This window comes from Myodes glareolus, chromosome 2 (genome assembly GCF_982192425.1).
Source record: "Myodes glareolus chromosome 2, mMyoGla1.1, whole genome shotgun sequence".
Taxonomy (NCBI): domain Eukaryota; kingdom Metazoa; phylum Chordata; class Mammalia; order Rodentia; family Cricetidae; genus Myodes; species Myodes glareolus.
In genome coordinates, this window is record NC_142027.1 from 102,998,337 (window position 1) to 103,020,559 (window position 22,223).

At 48.8% G+C, this 22,223-nt stretch overlaps 1 protein-coding gene across 1 annotated transcript in view; it reads right to left on the reverse strand.

Annotated features, from left to right (window-relative positions):
- Sdk1 (sidekick cell adhesion molecule 1) overlaps positions 1–22,223 on the reverse strand; it is a 944,655-nt gene that overhangs the window by 141,118 nt on the left and 781,314 nt on the right. Inside the window, exons 20-22 of the mRNA XM_087903322.1 lie at positions 21,215–21,313; positions 12,087–12,278; positions 8,716–8,837 (exon numbers count right to left, since the gene is read on the reverse strand). Of these exons, the coding sequence (XP_087759448.1) occupies positions 8,716–8,837; positions 12,087–12,278; positions 21,215–21,313 (413 nt within the window). The remainder of the gene's footprint in view (positions 1–8,715; positions 8,838–12,086; positions 12,279–21,214; positions 21,314–22,223) is intronic.

Here is a 22,223-nt window from a genome sequence, read left to right on the forward strand (position 1 = left end):
AATATGGAGTCTGCTCCTCTTCCTCCCCAGGCCTGTACTTGGGGGGGGGGAGAACAAAAAGAAGAAATGCATCTCCCCAGACTTAACAATCCACGAGTGCCCACTTTTGGTTTGGAGGATCAAGAGCAAAGGTTTTCAACCTGTGATCAACGCCCCTTTGGGGGTCGAAAGACCCTTTCATAGAGGTCACCAAAGACCATTGGAAAACACAGATATTTACATTGTGATTCTGAACAGTAGAAAAATTAGAGTTTTGAAGTATCAATGAAACTAATTTTATAGTTGGGGTCACCCCAACATGAGGAATTATATCCAAGGGTCACAGCATTTAGGAAGGTTGAGAACCACTAGTCTAGAGAAAGAGAATATTAAATGGTGATTTGGGGCAGAGATGTGAAAATGCTTCTACTAAATCACTGAGGTTGGGAAAACTTCATCAGTATAGAAAAGCAAGCAAGCAAACAAACAAAACCCAAATCCATAAGACTCAGAAAGGCACACGGGAATGAACTGTAGCTGGGTGGTAGTGAAATTGTCATCTCCACGCTGGAGAGGCTGAAGCAGAAAGATCATGAGTTCAAGGCTAGTCTGGGCTCTCATAGAGAGAAACTTTTAAAGCAACGACATGACCAAAACCTAAACCAAACACAAAACAAGTAGAGTCAACTGGGGACAGGGCTCAGTAGGTAAGGCTCTTGCTTCGATCCCCAGAACCTACTTAAGAAGTCAGATGTGATGGTGGATGCTTGTACTCCCAGCACGGGAAAGGCAGAGACAGGAGAATGCCTGGGAGTTGAGGGCCAACCTGCCAAGATTAATCCAGGCCAGTGAGAGATCCTGTCTTCAAACAAATAACCAAACCAAAATGGACAGTGTCCTGAAAAATGGACCCAAATTTGACCTCAGGCTGCCATACAAATGTACATGAACACACACACACACACACACACGCATACACACACACGTTCGCACACATACACACATGCACATGCACACGTACATACACACGCATGCACGCATACACACACGTTCGCACACATACACACATGCACGCACACACACATACACACACGCACGTGCGCGCGCACACACACAGGATAAACTATAACATCAAGGACAGAATAAGTCACTATTGTTATCTATTTTAAAAGGCAGAGATGAAGAAGTAATAGAGCTATATAAGATGTAAATATCTGTCACTGAGATTGAAAACTTATGAACAGACAAAAGGGCCGACGAGATACGGTCAACAGGGAATTAATTTACTAGAAGCTACATCTGAGGACATTATTTAGAGAGGAGCACAGAGAGATAAAGACAAGAGAAACAGGAAGTGGATGCTGAGCGACCAGGAGGATAAAGAGAGAAGCAATTTCTTACATCCACCAGGAGTCCCAGCAAGAGACGACAGACAATGGAGAGGCTGCATCCAAAAGGACCGTGACAAAGAATTTTCCAGAGCAAATGAAGTTTTAGACTCAAAGTTTCTGATACACCCCGACTTCAGAAGCAGCCCAGGGCTGTGCCAATGTGAGGACCAGAGACTGGGTCCCAGCACTCACCTGAAATCCTGATGGACATGGGGGCCTAGTACAATCCCAGCACTCAGGAGATGGAAACGGGATCCTTGGGGCAAGTTAGCTAGCTTGGATCAGTGAGAGACCCTGCCTCGATACACAAAGTGGAGAACAACCACAAAACATATCTGGGGTCAGTCTCTGGCTCCCACACTCACATGTACACGAGAGCAACCACACAGATGAACATATATTATGCATACACATGCAAAAATAAACAAAAAGATCCTTCTGTAGCAGGCTTTCTTGGATCGCCAACCAGCTCCCAGATCAAGACACGGAGACTTGTCAATTATGAATGCCTGGCCTTATCTTATAACTAGCTCTTATAACTGAATTTAACCTGTTTCTCTTCATCTACGTTTTGCCCCAGGGCTTTTTATTTTTCTTTCATTCTATATGTCTTACTCCATGTCTGGCTGGCTGGTGGTTGCCTGGCCCCAGGTTTCTCCCTCTCTCCCTCGTTCTCTCTCCCCTCTCTCCCATTCTTTCCTCCTATTTATTTGCTCTGTCCACCAGCCCTGCCTATCCCTCTGCTGACTAGCTATTGATCGTTGAGCTTTTTTGTTAGACCAATCAGGTACCTTAGGCAGGCAAGGCAACATATCATTGCATTATTAAAACAATGCAGCATCAGCAAATGTAACATATCTTTACATGGTTAAGCAAATACAGCATAAACAATGTAACACACCTTTACATAGTTAAAGTAATATTCTGCAACATAATCAAATGTAGCACATCTTTACACAGAGTAATATTTCACAACATCCTCCTAGACCTGATGTATTATAGTTAAGCTGCAAAATACAAGAGATCCCTAAGATACTAGATTACTGGCAAAGCAAGATGGGGTAGGAAGTGAGCTTCACCGTCAACAATAGGAATGAGGAGAAAGCGGGCTATTATCTCCAGACCTTTAGTTCCTGCACTTACAGTGCTAAATTGCCATTCACAGGACGGCACTAAAGTAAAAATCTTTCTAGATCACCCAGGTGTACCATGGGAGAAGTTAACATGCACAGTGTTGCAACCCAAAGAACAACTAAGAGATGCAATCGAAAGAAAAGGAAATTGAACCAGGAGGAAAGACTTGGGAAGAAATGACCAGGAAAGAAAGTGACAGATGCACCACGAAATCTAAGCAAGTACCAACTCAGGGCCAGAGTCAGTGAGGGTCACTGTCTTCAGTTGGAAAAACTAGGTGGGACTGAAGTGCTGGGAATACGGTAGGCACGGCTTGACTAGTACCAGACCTGCGACTCTGGCTACTAAGGAGACAGAGAAAGGATCACAAGTTCAAGACCAAGCTTACTGAGAATCAGTACCAAAAGAGAGAACAGAAACATAGTTCAATGGTAGTGCGCCTCCCTAAAATTCCCCAGTGAGGGGCTGGGGTGTGGCTCAGTGGTAGAGCCCCTGCCTAGAATCCCCCAGTGAGGGGCTGGGGTGTGGCTCAGTGGTAGAGCCCCTGCCTAGAATCCCCCAGCGAGGGGCTAGGGTGTGGTTCAGTGGTAGAGCCCCTGCCTACTATGCACAATTTCTTGGGTAGCCAAGCAGTAAATATTTTAAAAAAGGAATAAAGATGGATGAATGGAAAGAAGAAAGGGAGGAAGGAAGAAGAGAATGAGGGAAGGAAGGAACAACAGAAAGAAGAAAAGAAGGAAGAAAAAGCTCAAAAATGCATCTAATGCATATGAGAATAGAAGTGGGGGCAGAAAGTTGGGTAGAACTTCTTCAGAACACACAAATTGGAAAAGTCTTCCTTCCTATCAAAAAACATGCCAGAGAAGACTCAGAGGTTGGACTTATTTGGACATTACCTCATTCTACATATGTGGTTCTGATGAAAATGTCATGTGTAGACCTACAGAAGAGACACCTGGCAGCTTCCGGGAAGGATTAGCATGCAGTTACTGTTTGATCTAGCTGTTGTAGGATATTTTATACTGTGTGAAGGTGTATTTGCTGTGATTGGTGTAATAAAAAGTTGAACGGCCAATAGCTAGGCAGGAGGTATAGGTGGGACTTCCAGGTAGAGAGAAAACTCTGGAAAGAGAAAAGGTGGAGTCTTTAGACCAACATGGAGGAATCAGGATAAACAGTATGGAGATGAGGTAACAAGCCTTGTGGAAGAACATAGATTAAAATACATGGGTTAATTGAAGTTATAAGAACTAGTTAGGAACAAGCCTCAGCTAAGGCCAAGCTTTTGTAATTAATAATAAGTCTCCATGTCATTGTTTGTGATCTGGCAGCCCAAAGAAAAATCTGACTACACCCAGCAGCCTCATGCCTGGGGTCTCATTTGAAGATGCATAGCAGCAAAAGGAGAAAACGTTAAGACCAATTTCTTGGTAGAATAATCCCTTCCTAAGCCTGGTTCCCTTTGATTCTTCATTCCCTTTGATTTCTGGAACCCATGCACAGGGTGCCTCACATAGCATAGGGCTCTAGGCTGATGGCAACAAGGTTAAACACACTAAGAACAAGCTTATTTGGTCCAAAATCACCTCATGGGTACTTAGAAGTGGAATAGTGTCATTGAGATGAGACCAAAGCAGAAGAAGAATCCCAGTCTGAAGAAGACCCACTTGCTATGACTGACTTTGAAGATGGGAAGGAACTCTGAGACACCTGACAAGGTGACCTTCAGCAGCTAGAATAGTCCTGCTCACAGGTAGCTTCCCACACACCAAACCTTGGCCTCTCAACATGGAACTGATTTTTACCCATATCACAGAATTCAGCTCCTCTCCACAGTCTCCAGAGGGGGCGCTGTGCTATGGGCACCATGCTTTAGCTATAAAACGCACACTAGACTTGCAAATAATTATTCTCTAATAGCATGTTTGTGTTGAGTAAGCACTCTGTGTTTGGCAACTTGTTAATGGCAGTGATAGAAAACATAGGCTAAGTAATCCATAGCAGGTGAAGGGTGGGGAGACGGGGGGGGTGGGGTGGGGGGAGCTGACAGGAAATGTATAATATGCAGTAGCTACTTTATCACGAGAGAAGTGAATGCAGAAGGCCACATTCCACGTCAGGACAGTAATGCCAATATGGAGGTTTGTTTTTGTTGTCAAAGAGAAGGGCAGAGAGCTCAGAAGATAGGAAAGATAGTTCATTCAGTAATGTCTTTGATCCACAGAACTTAAGTTGTTGGTTGTTTTTTTTTTTTTAACCTGGATTACTCACTTGCAATCCCAGTGCTTAGGAGTTAGAGACAAGAAGATCCCTGGGGGTAGCTAGCCATTAGCCTAGACTGCTCAGTGAACCCCAAATGCATAAAAGACCCTGTCTCCAAAACCAGGTGAACAGTACCCGAGAAACAAGAGCTGAGGTTGACTATGGCTTCTATAGGAATGTGTGTATGTGTGCATTGTCCACATGTGTGCACCTGCACACACATGAATACACATATACAAAGGATACACCGAAATTCAAGTAGGCATAACTATCCACAAGACATAGCAACAGGTAGGGACCCTAGACTTCTCAGCATGTCATTTTTCTATAGCTTTGACTATGCAATAATGTAAATAGTTACAAACTGAAAATAAACTTAAAAAGCCCTAGCGATTTCTCTCAGGTGAAATGATTTTTTTTTTCTTTTTTACAGAATCTAACTGCTAATAAGCAAGGTAGAAGACCACCTGAAATGAATGTGTCTAGTTATATACAAATTGGTGATGAAAACACGGATAAAAAGAATGCTGTTTGGTGATTTTTTTTTAAGCTCAGCATTTTGGCTGTGAACGCAGGAGAGAATTAAACCTAAGGACAAACCCTTATACTGCATTCAGTGGTCATGTTGATTACGCGGTTGGAATCACAGGTTTATATTCCATATAATAGTCAGGTAAAGAAAATAAGAACATCGGGGTTTCTGAAAAAATGCATATAAGGCAAACTTACTATAAGATATGAATTTAAGGATAATGAATATTTGATTTGAATTGGAAATATCACTATGACCTTATGGGGTTAAAAAGAAATAGATGTTTCCTGGGGCTGAGAAATGGTTCAGTGGCTAAGAGCACTGGCTGCTCTTCCAGAGGACACAGGTTCAATTTCCAGGATACACAACGGGGTCTCACAACCCCCTCTAACTCCAGTTCTAGTGGATCTGACACCCTCTTCTGGCCTCCCTGAATACCTGGCACATGTATGGTACATAAATGAGTATACAGGCAAAACTCTCATCAACATGAAATAAGTAACTCTAACAAAAATGGTTAGCGTATTTTCTCTCCTGACCAGAAATGTTGGAAGCAATGACCAGATGGTAGCAATGAGCTCCCCAAGCTTTTGGTGCTCAGGCTGTGATCTTTAAATGTCACTTGACACTATTTAAAATCCAGGCTCACGTACAAACAGCTCATATGAGCGTGGACCAGGAAGGCACCATGTCCTGGGACATTATGTACCTCCAGAAAACCAAATCTCCTCATGTCAAGAAATCTAAAACATGAAGGGATAAAGATGGGTGAATTTAGGGCTCAAAGAATAGCAATGGGGGCAAAGGAGATTGATACCTCTGTGGGTGAAGGGCTCCCCACACAAGCACAAGGACCGTAGTTTGAATCCCCAGAACCTACATAAAGCTAGACGTGGTAGCATGTGTCCATAATCTCTGTGTTCCCATGGGCAGATAAGAGGCAAAAGAAGTTTAGGGGCTCACCTGCTGTACACAGCAGGCAAAAGACACTGCCTCACAAAAGATGGAGAGGACCAAGACCTGAGGCTGTCCTCTAACTTCCATGTGTGCACCATGGCATACACACACATACACACACACACACACACACACACACACGACTAGCATAGAGCAATGAGTACAGACGCCTGGAACACACTGAATATAAAGGCATTTGCTTTCACAGTTGTTGCAATAGTAGGAAAGAGACAAAGAAAGAGAGACAGTAAATCTGATTAACACTAGAAGAAGGAGGCAGTGCCTTATTTTGATAATTTATAAATGTTTTCTGCCTTCTTGGCTTTGGCTTTGGGCGGTCCCAAACAATGTGAGGGATTAGGGCAAGGGCTTCCCTTCCCTTCAAAGTTCCAGAGACAGAATGAGTAAAAGTTGAAAGAATGGAAAAATTTCCACTCTGAATGTTCAAAACAAAACAAACCAAAAACAAAAAAACAAAAACAAAAACAAAAAAAACCCAAAACCAGTTCAGGTGAAAGAAAGAGCACGCATGGATGAAGAGAGAAAGCACTGATGGGGAGCTGATGGAATAGGATCAGGAATCAGGGAGTTCATTCCACCTGCTGCTTTACTTAGCATAAGTCCATGACCCAGGATAGGTTGTGGACACAGAACCCAGGATAGGCTGAGGACGCAGGAAGGAGGGAGCTCAGGAAGAAGAGAGGGTGATACAAAAGTGAAAGCGCATTTCATCAAGTTTTTGTGATGGACGTCTGGTTCAAAGGATATAGAGGGACAGAGGAGTGCTAAGTGGTAAGGAGGTAAGAAGGAATCTTGTAGAGACCTCTCCAGTGCCTAGGTGTTGTCAATAGGACATGGCATTGGGAAAAGGGGTAGAAGACTTTTTGAAGAAAAAAAAAAGAGACGTAATCTATGGTGACAGAGAGAAGACAAGAGACCGCCGGTAGACGAGGGGGACTGTAAGGGAGGGGACCAGGGAGTGTGAGAATGCTTCTGGGGACAACAGTGGACTTGATACTTCAGTCCACACAGATCTTGCTCTGCAACTAGGACCAATAAACATTAAGTTGTGATAATTAGTTTTCCACAGATATTTTTCTTCTTTAAAGTTTCAAAGTCTGTTTCCAACTTTTTTTTTGTTTCATTCACTGTTTTTTTTTTTTGATTAGGTGTAAAATACAGATATACTCTTATTTTTCTTAAGTAAATAGTCTCAGCCCCAGGGATGGTTAGCTCCCATCGAGTTAGTTTACACTGTGGGGATTCTACGTAGCTTTCCTGAAACTGGGCTTGGTGAAACTATTGTGTATGTATGTGTAGGATTTGCTTTCCAACTCATAGCCAGTACCCAGGAGAGACTCCTGCAGCCCAGTGCGGGAACAGTGATGTATCACCAGGATCTAATCACGTGGGAACTACTTCCAAACATCACCGCTCACTGCTCACAGTTTGGCTCTTCAACTTTTCCTTTTCTGTCACAACACGGAGTTGGTGGAATGTGTGGTATTCATCCACACCAGAAGACCCTATCCACATACAGCCCTCCTAGATGCCCAGGTCCGCCCATGTTTATTATAGCCCCTGACACTACATTGAATCTTTTCCTTGGCCCATCCTTGGATCTGCAGGATAGATTTTCCCATCACTTCCTAACACTCTGTGCTGTCTCCAGACATACGCTGAGGCAGGAGATCCTGCCACCTGCACAAGCTACCACGGGATCCTCCATGCCCCGAACAGCACCTGGAAACTAAGCCTGCCCTAGAAAGGCAGCTGTACCCATGATGCTCTATGCCAAACAAGCTGTACCAGTCTGGTAGCTAGTTAACTGTGAAGTAGAATTTAAAAGTCAGTCAGTTGCACTGTCTAACTTGGGGTACCCTGTTGAAACAACCTTGAGTTTCCTCCTTTATTTTCACTACTGGCCACCTGATAGGGCCCTGATTTTCTCATCTTTGCCCATCCTGTCCCCAGAGTCTGATTTCCTTCCTGTCTCTGCTCTTCCCCTCCAAGCACACCCCCTTTCAGCCACCCTGGATTTTCTCTATGGGGACCATCAACACTCCCTCAAGGGCAGGTCCTTATCATCTTCCTATTGGGGATCCCTAGCTCCCAGGGTGGTTAACATTGGCAACTTGATAGCACCTAGAGTTACCTAGGAGACACACCTTTGGCTACATCTGTGAGGGGGTTGCCAGAACGGAGGTGGGAAGACCCACTCTGAATGTGGGTGTCCCCATCCATGGCCTGGGGTTCTGGACTAAATGAAAAGGAGAAAATGCACTGAGCATCAGTAATCACTCCTCTTGGCTTCCTGACTGTGGACTGTCATGTGACCAGCTGGCTCACACTCCCGTCACTGTGACTTCCGGGCCTTTGTGGACGGTGCTGCAACTGTAAGCCGGAATGAACCTCCCTTCCTCCTTAAGCTGCTGGGTCAGGTATTTAGTCGCCACCTACCTGCCCCTCCACAATCCACCTGCAGATGGCCGTCTTCCCATCGTAGCCAGGTCGGAACTGGAGTGTGGCTGAGCGAGGGCTGATGTTGGAAATGACCAGGTTGGACGGAGCGCCAGGAAGGTCTAGGAGGGATGAGAGAGTCAGGAAGAGGATTAACTTGTGTCACAGTTCAGGGTGGGTGCCCAGCCTGTTAGTGAGGAAACAGCTTCAAAAGGACTCTTCATCGCAAAAGGCACTTGTTTACCAAGCCAGGGAAGTGAGAAGCAGCGTAGCTCCCCTCAGCAAGGCCTCACAGCGGGATCCTTCCTCTAACAGGGTCACCCGCTGCGCCCCAGGCCATCTGAAGTGGCATTAGGAGACTCCTGTCTTATTCATCTCTATAGAGAGCAGATAATTAATAGGTGCTTGTTGTGCAAAGAAAGACAAGGGAACGGTGATTACATCCTCCAGGCTCCTGCCCTGGCACCAAGAAAGGATTGTCTAACTTCTTTTCCCTGCTCCCGTGATGCCCCGGGAGTCAGGGTTGAGGAGGGGATGGAAATCTGTAGGTCTGGGATGTGGTTTCCAAGACAACCAGGAGCAGGTGACCGTGCAGGACTCTTTGCTGGACTCAGTGGTTCTGGGAACGCCACAGGTGGAAGGTGAGCCTGTCATCTGAGCTTTGCTGGGCTGAGGCCCACTCATACCGAGAGCCGCTGCTGGACTGCTCTCCGGGAGGCCAGGCTTACCTGCAAGTTCAACCAAGTGCTTAAAATGAGAAATTCCCAAGAGTAAGAGAATGGGCTAAAGGGAGAAAAGAAAAATAATGCCGACAAAAACTACCTTAAAAAGGCAAGACAAAGCTGGAGGTATATCCAGCGAGGTGTCCACCTCGCACCCACAAAGCCCTGGATCCCCAGCACTGCATCAAGCCAGGCAAGGCAGGGCACTCCTGCAGATCCAGTACTGAGGAGATGGAGGCAGAAGGATCAGAAGTTCGGACTATCCTCAGCTACATAGGAAGTTTGGGGCTAGCCTGGGATCCAGGAAACCTTGTCTCACGAAATTAAAATAAATGAATGGAACAAAACAAAAACAAACAGATAAAAACAAGACTGGGGGTGGGGGGGTCAAAAGCAAGACTGGGGGTGGGGGGGTCACTCTGCGGTAGAGCACTTGCCTAGCATGCACAAGGCTCAGGGTTCCAGCTCCAGGAGCTAAGAGGAAGAAAGAAAGAGAAGGAGGTGGAGATGGGGAGGGGAGAGACTGGGAGAGGGGAGAAGAGGAAGGAAGAAATTACAGAGGAAGGAAAGAAAGCCTGCTTGCTGTCCTCAGGTTTCCGAGAGGCCATGTCCTAGCTTGCACGACTGGGATATTTGAAGGCTGGTCTTGCCACAGGATAATAAAGCCCCTATAGTGACAGCTTGCTATTGTCACAAGCAGGGTCTCTAGGACCTCAAGGGTCCTTCTGCATCTGGCTTAATGAATTTGAAGCAGAAGATGTTTAAAGCGAAGGACAAGTGACTCTCTTTCTAGTCCTTCACTCTCTGGATTCTTAAAACGGCCCTTCAGCGTCTAATGGATGTAAACCTCCAGCCTGGCAGACCAGAGCCGGCTCCTTAGAAGGACTCGCTGCAGGCTCATCTTGTGGGTGCTACCGAGTATCTCAGCTAGCCTTCCATCTACAGGTGATCTGGCTTTAAGGCAGCTCCACAGTCTCTCTTCAGGGCGCCCATCAGAGGCTCACTCAGAGCAAATGCTTCCATTTCTCTTCTGCGTCTCCCCACTGCAGTTCCTAGAGACATATTGCCTAGAGACGGTAATGCCAGATGTAGAGAGGCCTTCAGAGGTCAGTGTACTCATTCCCTAGCAGGGATGGACAGTGTCCAGGCCACAGAACTTTGTAACCACACCAGATGTGCCTGCCCATGGTCTCCCTGGTGCCGACTCCATTTTAAACACACCAGACAGTGCCCACACGACAGCCGTTGCTACAGATGTACTAATGATATTTCAAGTCTGTGGTTTGGGTGTTGTAAGTTTTATGGGAATTTGGTATTTGGGTAAAATCAGTGAGTATGGGCTGGGGAGATGGCTTAGTCAGTAAAGTGCTGGTTGTACAAGCATGAGAGACTGAATTCAGATTCTGAGAATATAGGGTAATAGACCAGTGGAAAGTCATCTTGTCCCGGGCCTGTCCCTGAACTCAGAACTTGGGAATCCCTACCCCATGACTCAGGGTTAGCAAACAACACTTCTAACCAGCTTGTATTGTTCTACCAGCTCACTGCACATGCTCCGAAGCCCCTACAGAAGCCTGCCCCTCCACCCAGCCCATTGCTGTCTCTGCTCCAGCTCAAAATGCAGTTGTCATTCTGTGGTTTTCCCCCAACCAATCTCTTCTGTGAGGTTTGCTGCATGGTTTGATTGTGTAGTGTTCCTTGGCTCCCTAGTGCCAAGATACCCCTGTGCTGGAAAACCCTTTCACAGAACCCACATAAAAAGCCAGGTGTGGTGACTGACACCTATAATCTCAATTCTAGGGAGATGGAGACAGGGGAATCCTAGAAGCTTGCTTGGCAACCACTCTAGCCAATCAGTGGGCTCCAGGTTCAGTGAGTGCCCCTGCCTCAAAATAAGATGAAAAGGGATTGAGGAAGGCACAAGATGCTGGCCTCTGGCCATCACGTGCATGTGTGCACATGGGTCTACACACAGCAAATAAATAAATAAATAAATAAATACAAAATGTTTTAAAAGGACTCTTTCTTCAGGCTGGAGACGTAAAGCAATGCCTTAGTGTGATGGTCTTCCATGCTTATGGGACTCATCCAGAGCAAACTCAGGAGCCTCACCTGCCAACTTATTGTGTAGCCGAGGACTGTCTTACACCCTGGATGCACACGCCTTTCCTTGGGCAACCCTTGCATTCTAAGTGTGCACCACCATACCTGGGTTGCTTGTGCAGAACCAAACCTTGTGCACAGTAGCTGAGCTGCAGCACCAGCCCCTCCCACACTTAATTTCAAATGCATTTCTTATTTCTCTTTCTCAGAGGCATCTACTGTCCATGTGGTCACTGGCTGTGGACCTGCAGGGTGGAAACCTTGGGTTGGGGAGACCACATTTTTGCCCCGTGGAGATCATCTCTCTCCTTCCTTTCAAGCCACTTCTGCTGATTCTACACTCTGGAAAGAGGCACAAGGTCAGATACAGTGGAAGGCTAAGCCGAGGGTAGATCAGTGTCCTTTGCCTTCCGCATGTCTCGGTAGGTGGCTAAGCCCCATCCTTAGCTCTCCAGGCACTTGGTGAATTCTGCACGGAAATGCCACCATATTGGAGGGTCAGAGATGACCAACACAGGCAAAGTATGCATGCTGTACCCTGCTGACCTGGGGGTACTCCGGAAGAAATGGTGGACGACGTGGTCAGGCCCACACCTGCGGCGGTCACGGCAGCCACGTCGATGGTGTAGGTGGTGAGAGATGACAGTCCACGGATCTTGTACTCGTGGGTTGTGCTGTTGAGGGTGTGTGTGAGCCGAGAGTCATTCTTCCCATACACCTCCCAGGAGATCTGATAGCCTGTAAGGACAAGGGAAGAACTGAGGCAGGACCTCCACCAGACAGGTGGGAAGCCAGCGCTCCTCCCCGAGAATGGCGTTCTGGGACCTCAGGAGCTGGGTGCACGGACAAGAGGTGACAGATCCGCCCCGCCAGCTGCAGCGCTGTTGCTTAGCTCATTCTTGTCCAATCGGGAGACATTACAGCATGGTTCCCATCTTCATTAACTGCTGTTTTCATTACCCAGAACCCCGAGTGTGTGGCTTGCTCTAGGGTCCCATCTCATGTGTGGAAACACTTTTACTCTGTGTGTGTGTGTGTGTGTGTGTGTGTGTGTGTGTGTGTGTGTTTGTGTGTGTGTGTGATGATTGACAGGCCACTCTTCCGGTTTTCCTTTTACCTGCCCCTGTTTTCTCAGTTTTGCTTTGCCTCTGAGCTTTGCCCCGCTCCTTACTGAAGATGCGGTTCTCTAGAAAAAAAAATTTAATTTTCCTCCCGATTCTCTTCTCAGTCTGGCGGGGCCTCGTGATCACAATTTATTCAGCCTCAGATTCCATCGTGACTTGGGGCTTAGAGAAAAAAAAAAACCCAACTAGTGCCTGAGTCAACCCCTTTTGAGGGGAGCTGATGGGATTAGAAGGCGCTTAAAGTGTCTGGTAAAGAGGGGACAGTGATGGAGAGAGCTCCCGGGGTCCTCGGGCGAAGGAAAACTGCTGAGGATGCCAGCCCTTCCTTCTTCTCAGTCAATAAGCTCGGGGATATGGAAGCTCTAAGACACATCTTAGCTCCCCTTCACTCAGATGAAAGTCATAAATAAAGTCAGAAACTGCTCTTGCGGGTGAACAGAAACTTAGAGGATGGTGCCTCGGGACTTTAATATTTTGAAAAAAAATTTAATGTCAGAATTCACCCCCTGCTCACTGTCCCCACAGTCATCAGACAGCGTGGTAACTACCAGGTACCTTCAGGGGGACTCAGATGTTGGGGGAGGTGTAGCTGGAACAGCAAGGCAAAAAAGACCACTGGAGAGATGCTGCGGCCATGGAGGGATGCTGGGTCCATGGAGAGTTGCTGGGGCCATGGAGGGATGCTGGGGCCATGGGGAGGGGGAAGATGCTGGGGCCATGGAAGGATGCTGGGTCTACGGAGGGATGTTGGGGTCATGGGGGGATGCTAAGTCCACAGAGGGATGCTGGGGTCATGTGGGGAGGATGCTGGACCATGAAGGGATGCTGCAGCCATGGAGGGATGCTGGAGTCATGGGGGGATGCTGGTTCCACGAGGGATGCTGGGGCCACGGGGAGGGGGGAGATGCTGGGGCCATGGAAGGATGCTGGGGCCATGGGGGGGATACTGGGGCCAAGGGGTGATGCTGGGGCCACAGGGGAATCCTGAATCCATGGAGAGATGCTGGGGTCATGGAGGGATGCTGAGGCCATAGAGGGATGTTGGGGCCATCAAGGAATGCTAGGGTCTCTTGGAGGGGGGATGCTGGGGCCAAGGGGGGATGCTGGGGACACAGGGGGATACTGGGGCCACAGAGGGATGCTGGGACCATGAGGGGGGATTCTGGGACTATGGGGGAATGCTGGGTCTATGGGTGGATGCTGGGGCCATGGGGTTCTTGAGGTCACTTGAGTGCCTGAATTCTACTGGCCAGGGATGGAGTGGGTCTCTCCCTTAGGGACATGGAACATCAAATCTCACTACTCTGTGTAGTCTATCAGGGCCTCAGGCCCTAGTCCCTGCTCCCTTTTCCCCATGGTACTGGCAAGAGCTGTTCCCATGCTGTCTCTGGTTGCTGCCTCCCCTCCACTCTTGCCCAAAGCCAAGTCTTAGGTTCTCTTTCTTCACCCACTGCCCATACTGGGCAGTTTCGATGGACTGGGGCTACAATCTGAGTACTTTGTTCAGGTTCCACAGATTGGTGTAAGATCTGAGCATTCTGCTTCAACTTCCACGGCTGGGTGCTAAGATCTAAGTACCCTCTGCCTGAACTGGCCTTCTCCTGTAATCTGATAGGTGACTGTCCTAATTGTCATCATAGAACCTTCATCCAGTAACTGAGGGAAGCAGATGCAGAGACCCACAGCCGTGCACTGGGCTGAGCTTCTGGGAGTCCAGCTGAAGAAAGGGAGGAGGGATTATATGAGCAAAGGGGGGTCACGATCCTGACAGGGAAACCCCTGGAGACAGCTGACCTGAGCTTGTGGGAGCTCATGGACTTTATACCGACAGTGAGGGAGCCTGCATGGGACTGACCTAGGCCCTCTACGTGTGGGTGACAATTATGTGGCTTGGTCTGTCTGTGGGACCCCTGTCAGTGGGACTAGGATCTGTCCCTGGCACATGAGCTGGCTTTTTGGAGCCCTTTCCCTAAGGTGAGAAGCCTTGCTCAGCCTTGATGTTGTGGTGAGAGGGCAGGAAGCTTGGTCCTGCCTTAATTTGATATGCCATGCTTTGTTGACTCCCATGGGAGGCCTTACCCTTTCTGAGGAGTGGACATGGTGGGGGGAGTACAAAGGAGGTGGGGAGAGGAAATAGGAGGAAAGGAGGGAGTGGAAACTGTAGTTGGTATGTAAAATAAATAAATTTAATAAAAAAATTTAAAAATGAATAAATGAGATAAAACTTTTTTGTAATAAGCAAAAAAAAATGACTGAGTACCCTCTTTAGCTCTTTCTTTATAGTTAATTTGAAATTTTGAAAAAAAAAACCCTACAAACTATGCTACTTTTAGCATCTGTGATGACTGATCTTGACTGTAGGTTGGCTAGAGTCTGAACTCTTCCAAGAGGCGAGTGTCTGGTGTGTCTGTGAGGGATTTTCTAGACTGTGTTAACTGCGGTGGGGAGATGCATCCTAAACAGAGGTGGGCCTCATGGGCTGGGGTCTCAGACGGAACAAAAAAGGAAGAAAAGAAGCTGAGCCCCAGCGTCCTTCTGGCTCAGCGTTCTGACTGTGGATACCGTGTGACCCGCTGCTGCAGGCTGTGTACCTTCAACTCTAAGCCGGATTTGTTTGTCAGGGATTTGGTCCCAGTAAGGAGAAAAGTAACCAATACAACATCGAACAATGTGTAGCCCTCGGGTCGCAACTAATTTGTAGTAATGTGCTACTTTTTCTTGTTTTGACTTTTTTATTATTTATTTACCTCCTTGTTTGTTTATTGTTTGGAGACAGGTCCCAGTAAGCATCCCAGCCTGGCCTTGAACTCACAGATTCACTTTGCTCTGCCTTCCTGGTACTAGGATTAAAGTTGTGTGCCATCATACTGGGCCTTTTCTCTATGTGATGGCTCAAGGGACTGACTACGCCTCCAAGAGGAAGTCAGCATTAGGGCATCCAGCGCCAGTGCTGTGGGGAGCCTGGAGCTGGAGACTAGGGCCTGAGAGGCCGTGTAATCCTGCATGGAGTAGGGAGATTCAGGGCTCTGTGTGGCTGAGGCAAGGACCCACTCCGCTACTGGGCCAGTGAATTCCAGAGGGAGGGCCTGTTTCAAGCGGTGTCCCAAGCATGTCACCTGGGCTATGTCATGCAATCCACAGGACACACACTTGACACCGAGATATTGTTTATCTTCACTTTACTAAGAAAGAAATAAACAGGGGGTCCCAGGAACTTGCTAGAAATCAACAGCCCTGCTTCAAGGCCATCTTCTCTGTCTGTGGTCTGGAGAGATTCCAACAACAACCCTGGCTCTGGCGGGTTTTTTCCTGATAAAGCTTTAAACAGTGTGAGATTCCTGGTCACGCCAAAGGCCGGGGAAGAGCAGGATTTGCTGAACGCTGCCACCTTGTCTGCCAGGAGGTTCTATTTGTTTAAAAGCTGCTCTTTAGCAAAAATTTACCAAACACAGCATCTTGTTCATCACATCAACCTGGAGCCAGAACACAACAATTTTCAATGTCTTCTGTAAGCACAGCGCTGTTGGTGTCTGCTTGAGTCCAAATGGATCGCACTGTCTGCTCAACTCATTACCGACACAAACGGACACCAAATGGACAACTGAAGAACTTGCTCTGGGGCTGAGTAAGTGGCTCAGTGGATAAAGTGCCTGCAAGAGTTTGATCCCCAGAACCTACATTTAGAAAGCCAGATGTGGTGGCACATGGTTGTAATGCCAATCCTGGGGAGATGGAGCCAGGTAGATCCCTTGGGTATAACAGCCTGCCAGTTTAGCCTAATTTGTGAAAACCAGGTCAAGTCTCAAAAACCAAGGTGGGTAGTGTTTGGGGATCAACATTGGAGGTTGACTACTGGTCTTCCATCTGTGCCCACATCAGCATACATGTGTATGTCCTCCCTCCTCCACCCCCCACCCCCCACAGCTGGCTTTAGAGAGCATAAACAAGATTAGTACCAGCCCAGAGAAAGCCCTGGCTAGGAACTTCCAATGAGCAGTATAATGGGATATTACCACAGGGCAGAGAACTGGGAATCTGGTGTGTAAAGATGTCTCCCCTCTATTACACACAGCCTTGGAGACGTGGGTGGTGGATGCCGGCAGCTCCGGCCAGCAAGTGCTTCATCTAACTTCAGCTTGCGGCAAGAGAGAGCAGAGCGAGACTTTGCCGAGAGCCAGCACTCCCAGCCACCTCCAGCTCTGCCTCTTACCTGCTGGGAATGGCTCTGCTAACTGAGACTAACGACCACGGGAGCTTCAGAAATAATTTTCTGTTGATCTGGAGTAAATTCTCTACAAGAGAGTAGTGCATCCAATCACAGACTGTCTGTCTGCATCCCGGCCCTCATAAATCAGGGTTTACTGGGGAAGAGCGCGCGATACCGCAATTTACAACAAGAGCACAATGGGCAATTTACTCAGGCAGGTGCGCGGCCGCCCTTGCTTGAAGCTCCCTTCTCGTTCTGGCCACAAAATAAAATGGAGACGTGGAATGGGGGTGGTCACCAAGGGCCAGGCTGATAAAACATCATCTCTGACAGACAGCCCGCCATAAAGGTCACATTGCCCAGGACCAAACTTTTAGCTGTCTGTGCCTCCTGCAGTTGCCTTCAGCAGGGGGATATACGTGTGATGTCTCTGAAAGACGGGGTGTATGCTAACATTCCCTGACCTAGGCTAAGAAGGCCAGGTGTATTTGCGTGTGTGTGTGTGTGTGTGTGTGTGTGTGTGTGTGTGTGTGTGTCTGTGTGTATGTGTAGGTCAGAGGTCAATGTTTTCAATCCCTTTCCACCATAAGTTTTGAGATAGTGCCTGTTGCTGAACCCAGAGTGCATCAATTCTGTACGATTTGCCAGTCCCCATGTTCTCGGTGCTGGGATCACAAGTGTGTTCTGTGTACCTGGCTTTCTCTGTGGTCTCTGGGGAAGCAGATTCACATACATAGGCTTTATTGACTGGACCCTCTCCAGCACAATGTTGACCTTTTGGGGGCTGCTAGCCTGTCCTGGGGAAGATTCATGGGTTTTTTTTAGGGGTGGTGCCTACCATTAGGCAGGGTGTGGAATGCTGAGTGAGGAACACTGATGTGGGGGAGAGGGGTCACAGTGGGACAGGGGCTGGGTGGCATCTATCCATGAACGCTTCTCTATAGTGCTTCTCAGAGTGGCAGGCATCTGACCCAGCCTCTACAAACACATTTTCACAGTGTGGGCAGGAGTGAGGAGAAGCACAGGTCATGCAGTCAAGAGTGGACAACTTTGGTCCTGACATGAACGGCAGAGTCTGTCTGAAGCTCTGCTCGTGAGGGGGCAGCCTCCTCGCTCAGTTGAGGCCGCAGTGGAAGCAAGCCAGCAGAATCCAACTGGGAAACATCCAAGCTCGGAGGGTCAAGCTCCATCATAAACACTAGCCGCTCGCTTGTGACTACAGGTATTTGTTTAAATAAAGTATGAAAATGAGTTCATTAGGCCCCATTAGCTGGCGAGAGCAGATGATCATAAATTGGCGGTCCTGGCAACCAGCTTTCAGCCATGGAATGTTGGCTCAGCTCCACTGGTCTCCCCTCAAGCCATAAAACAAGAATGAAGTACAAGGGCAGTTTGGAAGGAGGGTGGAGATCAGGAGGGGTTTGGGGGGGTGTGGATCTGGGACGGGGGAGGCCCTTCCAGGTTAGGATGCCTATCAAAGAGTCTTGGACAGTTTCTAAAACACAGCACATGCCTGGAGGCTGTTGGACAGGCGAGACCGCCTGCCCTTCTCACTCTGCAGCCTCACTTCCAGAATTAATGATAAGCAAGGTTCGGATCCAGCCCCCAGATCAGAGCTAGACTGGCTTCCTTCTGGGGCTGCAGACACAGCTTGGGGAGGAAGTGCTTGCTATGCACACATGAGGATCTGAGTTCGGTTCCCCAGTTCCCCTGTAAAAGGTGTGGTATCTCTCCGTAATCCTAGCACTCAGGAGGTAGAGGTAAGCAGATCCCAGGGGCTCCCCAGTCTAGCCTGCATGCTGAGTTCCAGGCCAAGGAGAGACCCTGTTTTAAAAAACAAAGTGGATCGTGCCTGAGGAAAGACAACCGAGGATGTCTTCTCACCTCCACATGCAATGTATACACACACCTGCACACACGCAATCTGTTCTCATGTGAACACAAACACACACACACACACACACACACACACACACACACACAGAGCTCCTATTAAACAGATATACCATCATCTCTCCGTTACCATTTGTTTCTGCCTTCTGTGTGACATAAGGATACACCAGGTCTCTGCTGTCTACACAGTCCCGGTCTCTGTCTGTCCCCTCCGGGTTGGTTTCCTTTTACCCCAGACTTGGGTAAACAGTCTTATTTTACCCAACAGGTAAGAGAGTCTCTGTCTCTGCTGTCTTGTACTGGGAAGTCATCCATAAGAGATCTGGGCTTGATACCTCACCCAGCAGCAGCCAGCCCTGGCCCCGCAGGGAGGACACTGTCTGGGCCAGGCAGAGTCAGGTGGACAGTTGTCTGCGTGCTACTCAGCAGTTAGGCTCTGAGCGGGGCTAGCTAGCGTCAAGGCCCCGAGAACCACGGTGAGGGGCTCTGGGGGACACAGCTCATCACAGGACAGCCCATCCCGACACTGCTGAGAGCTCGCAGGGGCAGTGACCCTGTTGCAGCAACAGTCTGGGATATTCCTTGCCGGAATTTTGAGCCAGTTTGAGAAAATTGTTTCAAAACCACGGTGTGCCACACACCTGTGGATACATCTTATCTATGCACAGCGGAGATCTGGGCAGGGCCGGGACTACGAAAAGACAGACAATACGAACAAACGCTTAGGGGAGGAAGAGAGGGGCTGAATCCAATGGGGATCCATGGACTGTGGAGCCGGGTGCTACCCAGGAGGTGGCCAGAGCACACCGCACACGTTTTTCTTCAACTTTGTATGTGTTAACATTTGCAGATGTGCATACATCCATACGCATGTGGCGGCCTGCAGACAATTGAGAGCCTTACATGGAGAAGCTCTCGTGACAGCCTTCATCTAGGCAAGTGCACCAGGCTGGCTGGCCAGAAAGCCCCAGGGATCCACCTGCCTGTCGCCCCAACACTGAGGTTACAAGCACACGTACCACCACACCTGACTTTCTGACACAGGTTCCGGGAACCGAACTCATGTCCTCACCGACTGGGTCATCTCTCCCGAGCCCCGTATGTGTCATTATTAAATGTGTTATTTTTACATTTTCAGTGCACACAGGCTGAAGCCATTCGGACTTAACGCACAGCACCACAGCACGGCTGGGTATTTCTTTGGCCTTGGGCTTTGGGAAACCCGATGAGGGCTGCGGGTGGGGGAGGGGGAGAACTTCCAGGGAGAACAGGCGTACAGTTTGTACCTTACTCCCAGCGTGGGATGAGACAGAGATGGACAAGTGGCTACCGGAGGCCACTTCTGAGCCGAGCAATCATGGGGACCCTCACCCTCAGTCCTCGCTGCCCAGTTGGGGTAGAAGACATGAGTAGTCACACAGCACAGGAGGTAGCATGTTGCAGTGCTGAGGAGCATCGGGATATGTTCAGAGAGGCCGCTGCTCCTATCTAGGACACGGACAGGGGGCAGAGGCCCACAGCACAGCCTGATGGCGGTCACAGGACACCTCGTCTATCTTATCTCGCCGTGGCGTGTCTGCACTTCTCAGACATAGCTCAGTGGAAGAACACGAATTTCCTTCAGCAACTTTTGGGGACTCAGGGAATCACCCACTGCCTAACATTCGGGAGCCCTAGCTTCAAGCCATAGTGCCACTCAAAGAAACGAGTCAAACATTAAGAGTCTTGTGAAGGTGAGCTGCTTCCCGAGGTCCCTGCTGTCAAGGGGTTTATGTGAAGGGCCAGCCACGCACAGTTTATCCTGAGTGTGACTCATGGAGACCCAGGGGACCCAGGACCCCTTTGAGCCCGAGACTCTTCGTCCCAACAGCACTCGCATAGCCTTAAGTTCTCACTCAAGATGGGGCGGGGTGGGAGCAGGATCTGGGGTTTGGAGCCAGGAGATCGACTGGGGCCTTGTCCTGGCCTTGCAACTGGTGACAGAAGGTGGAGGGCAGAGACATTAGTATTGTAATCACTGCCCTACTGGGAGGACATTAGACATTGATCTGCGCACAGTGGGTGTGTTTGCTGTTCTCCCGGCCTCAGTTTCCTTGCCTGTCACATGGCCAGAATATCAATACGATTTTACACTGTTATGAGAACTGAGCTAAATGCATGAGGAAAGATACCAAAAAACCCCCCAACCTGATCCTGGTTGTCCCAAGAGACTTCTGCCACATCCGAAGCAAGGATTAGCTCCCAGCTCTGAGGCTGTGGTCTTCACAAGGAGATAAACCACACCTCCTACTTGCACTGCCCCCCCCCCCACCTCAGTACAACCAGAAAGACACATCAGTTACTCCCAGGAGGCCTGGGGCCACTCTCAGTAGCTTTGTTTGACATGGCGGCCACCCCTTCTTGTTAGGGCACACTTGCCCATTTCCTTTCCAGACGAAAAGACTGCTTACCCATAATGACGCCGTTTCTCTCCAGGGGCTCCTGCCAGCTGACCTTGAGAGAGGTGTCCAGGATCTCCGTGAAGCTCAGGTGCCCCACAGCTCCCGGTTCTACCAATTAAAAACAAAGATACCTGTTAACACCGAGCCTGCCGTTCTTTGATCGGACCTGTGTGGACAGCTTTGACTCCAGAAGGGAAGAGGTGAGATGGGGCAAGCAGAAGCCTGTAAGGAATAAACACTGGGAGGCACGCAGCCCGGACTAGGGGCTGGATGCTGAGCTATGCTCCTGGTCTTGAGAATGTTGCTTTGCCAGCTTCATGCAGTCACACAGACAGAGGTAAGGAGAGTGGATACAGGAAACTCAGGCACAGCTTCTGTCTTTCTCCCTAATCCAACCCAGTAAAATAATTTGCCTGGGTGGACCTGGAAATCAATCGCTTGCTAGAATCTTCCATTAAGGGAATGGGAGTGTAGTTCCATAGTAGAATAAAGAATAACCTGCCTAGGATCCCTCAGTGGGGGGCTGGGGTGTGGCTCAGTGGTAGAGCCCCTGCCTAGAATCCCCCAGTGAGGGGCTGGGGTGTGGATCAGTGGTAGAGCCCCTGCCTAGAATCCCCCAGTGAGGGGCTGGGGTGTGGCTCAGTGGTAGAGTTCCTGCCTAGAATCCCCCAGTGAGGGGCTGGGGTGTGGCTCAGTGGTAGAGTTCCTGCCTAGAATCCCCCAGTGAGGGGCTGGGGTGTGGATCAGTGGTAGTGCACCTGCCTAGAATCCCCCAGTGAGGGGCTGGAGTGTGGCTCAGTGGTAGAGCACCTGCCTAGAATCCCCCAGTGAGGGGCTGGAGTGTGGCTCAGTGGTAGAGCTCCTGCCTAGAATCCCCCAGTGAGGGGCTGGGGTGTGGCTCAGTGGTAGAGCTCCTGCCTAGAATCCTCTGGAGAGGGGGTTGGCTTTGCAAGAGTGTTTGAATAGAATCTTCCAGTGAGAGGAGCCAGGAGTCTGGCTTTTATTGCACCCAAGGACA